The 1,694-nt window shown below is 32.2% G+C and overlaps 1 protein-coding gene across 1 annotated transcript in view; it reads left to right on the top strand.

Annotated features, from left to right (window-relative positions):
• The window catches only part of LOC117121193 (carbohydrate sulfotransferase 11-like), a 9,431-nt gene that overhangs the window by 3,222 nt on the left and 4,515 nt on the right, over window positions 1-1,694 (top strand). Inside the window, exons 2-3 of the mRNA XM_033266306.1 lie at window positions 552-638; window positions 888-994. Of these exons, the coding sequence (XP_033122197.1) occupies window positions 895-994 (100 nt within the window). The 5' untranslated portion in view covers window positions 552-638; window positions 888-894. The remainder of the gene's footprint in view (window positions 1-551; window positions 639-887; window positions 995-1,694) is intronic.

Genomic DNA, 1,694 nt, shown 5'->3' with positions numbered 1-1,694 from the left:
ATATATATGCTTATATATGTTATTACACTGCTGTCAGTACACCATACTTAGGGTCGAAATAGCTCTAATCCATGTTAAATCTTGTATGTCAAATAAATTAAATGGTTTCATTAATAACCTTAAAGCATTACCGGAAGATGTTTTAGTATCAAGTAACGTTATTGCAATTCAAACATCAAATAAAATACTAAAAACAATTAAAATAGCATAAATGTAAGAACAGAGATGATGAATTGAAGGAGCATTGAAAACAAATTAATTTTCCCATGAAGCCCCGTGCGAAATAGAATAATATTTAGTTACTACACGGTAACTTAACTACAGGTTAAAAAGTCACAACACTTAAAAATCCCAACACAAATATATTTCAAAATGGCGGAAGATGATAATTATTTTTCTTTCATATCATAATTTTTAAATTAATTTAACCATGTTATTGTGAACAGGTGCAGGAGTTTGCTATCCACTGTGACTGAAGTTCAATAGTTTTATTGATTGATATTGGATCTCCATTTACAAACGTTGACCATTCTATTTATATTGTCTCATAGGTCTGGGTTAATTATTAGACAATCCTGATTCGGAGACACGGCGTTTTCGATAAAACTCAATTTCAATTAGTGAATTCCGAGGTAAAGGTAGGCTATCATTTTTCCAAATTCTAACTAAAACATGGAAACGGTTAGTACGTGATACAGATTTTTGAATAATTGGGGAAAAAGGGGATTACCGACATTTTTCCACCTCCCCACCCCAGTTTTAAATCAACTATCTAGTGATTCTTCAACTCATAAAAGCTAACATTTAAAATTAGATCATTATCATCATTGTTATTAATAATATTATTAATAATAATATTATTACTATTATATTATTTTTTTTTTCAGGGAAAAAATGGGACGAGCTAAGAATAAGTCTATTGTCTGCGTAATAGTTGTCAGCTTGGGGCTTGTGGCTGTCACAGCATTGTTTCAATCTATGGTCGAGTATGAAGGTAAAAAGACACGATAAAGGTGTAAAGACAAATGAGAGAGTCCTGGTTTGGTTTGATTTGTTTCTCACTTGGAGGAAATTATCTGTGGCGGCACCAGGATGTCTCCGACGGGGGGGGGGGGAGTCCAAAGTCCCCGACGGGGAGGCTGATGTTCCCGACGAGTTAAAAGTGGACGTGGTCGGGCGTCGCTAAAAAAACCTTTCGAAAGTGGTCCAGGGTACGCAGCCCCCGAAAATATGACAATTTAGGGGTTTCCAAGGCTTATTTAATCGATTTTAAAGTCTATTAAAGATGTATTGTTCCTTGCTAATGTCAAAAATAAAAAAAAATAATTTTGAAATAAACTTGCTCATATTGCAATAGCATACAAATTATTAACTTGTGCATAAAAAATTATTTAATATAAAAAAAATGTGTATCCTGATTTTTAAACCAAAGAATTATAATAAAAATAGTAAAACACTTCCAGTGACTGGAAGTGTTTCTATCATTTTCGCTGTAAAGTGGTGGGTAGAAATTTTTTAAATACACTAACTCCTATGTTCAAGTTGGTAACTTTTATGTTACTTCATAATGGGCAAGTTAATTTCAAAAAATATTTTTTTATGATTTTTTTTGGTATTTAGCATGGGACAATACACCATTAATATGTGAAAAGTATATAAAGTTTTTTTCAATTTTCTCCGAGACGAATTGTGGT

Source organism: Anneissia japonica, unplaced genomic scaffold (assembly GCF_011630105.1).
Source record: "Anneissia japonica isolate Jap-2015-1 unplaced genomic scaffold, ASM1163010v1 scaffold993_len1110182_cov180, whole genome shotgun sequence".
Taxonomy (NCBI): Eukaryota; Metazoa; Echinodermata; class Crinoidea; order Comatulida; family Comatulidae; genus Anneissia; species Anneissia japonica.
This window is presented reverse-complemented; position numbering and strand designations above follow the sequence as displayed.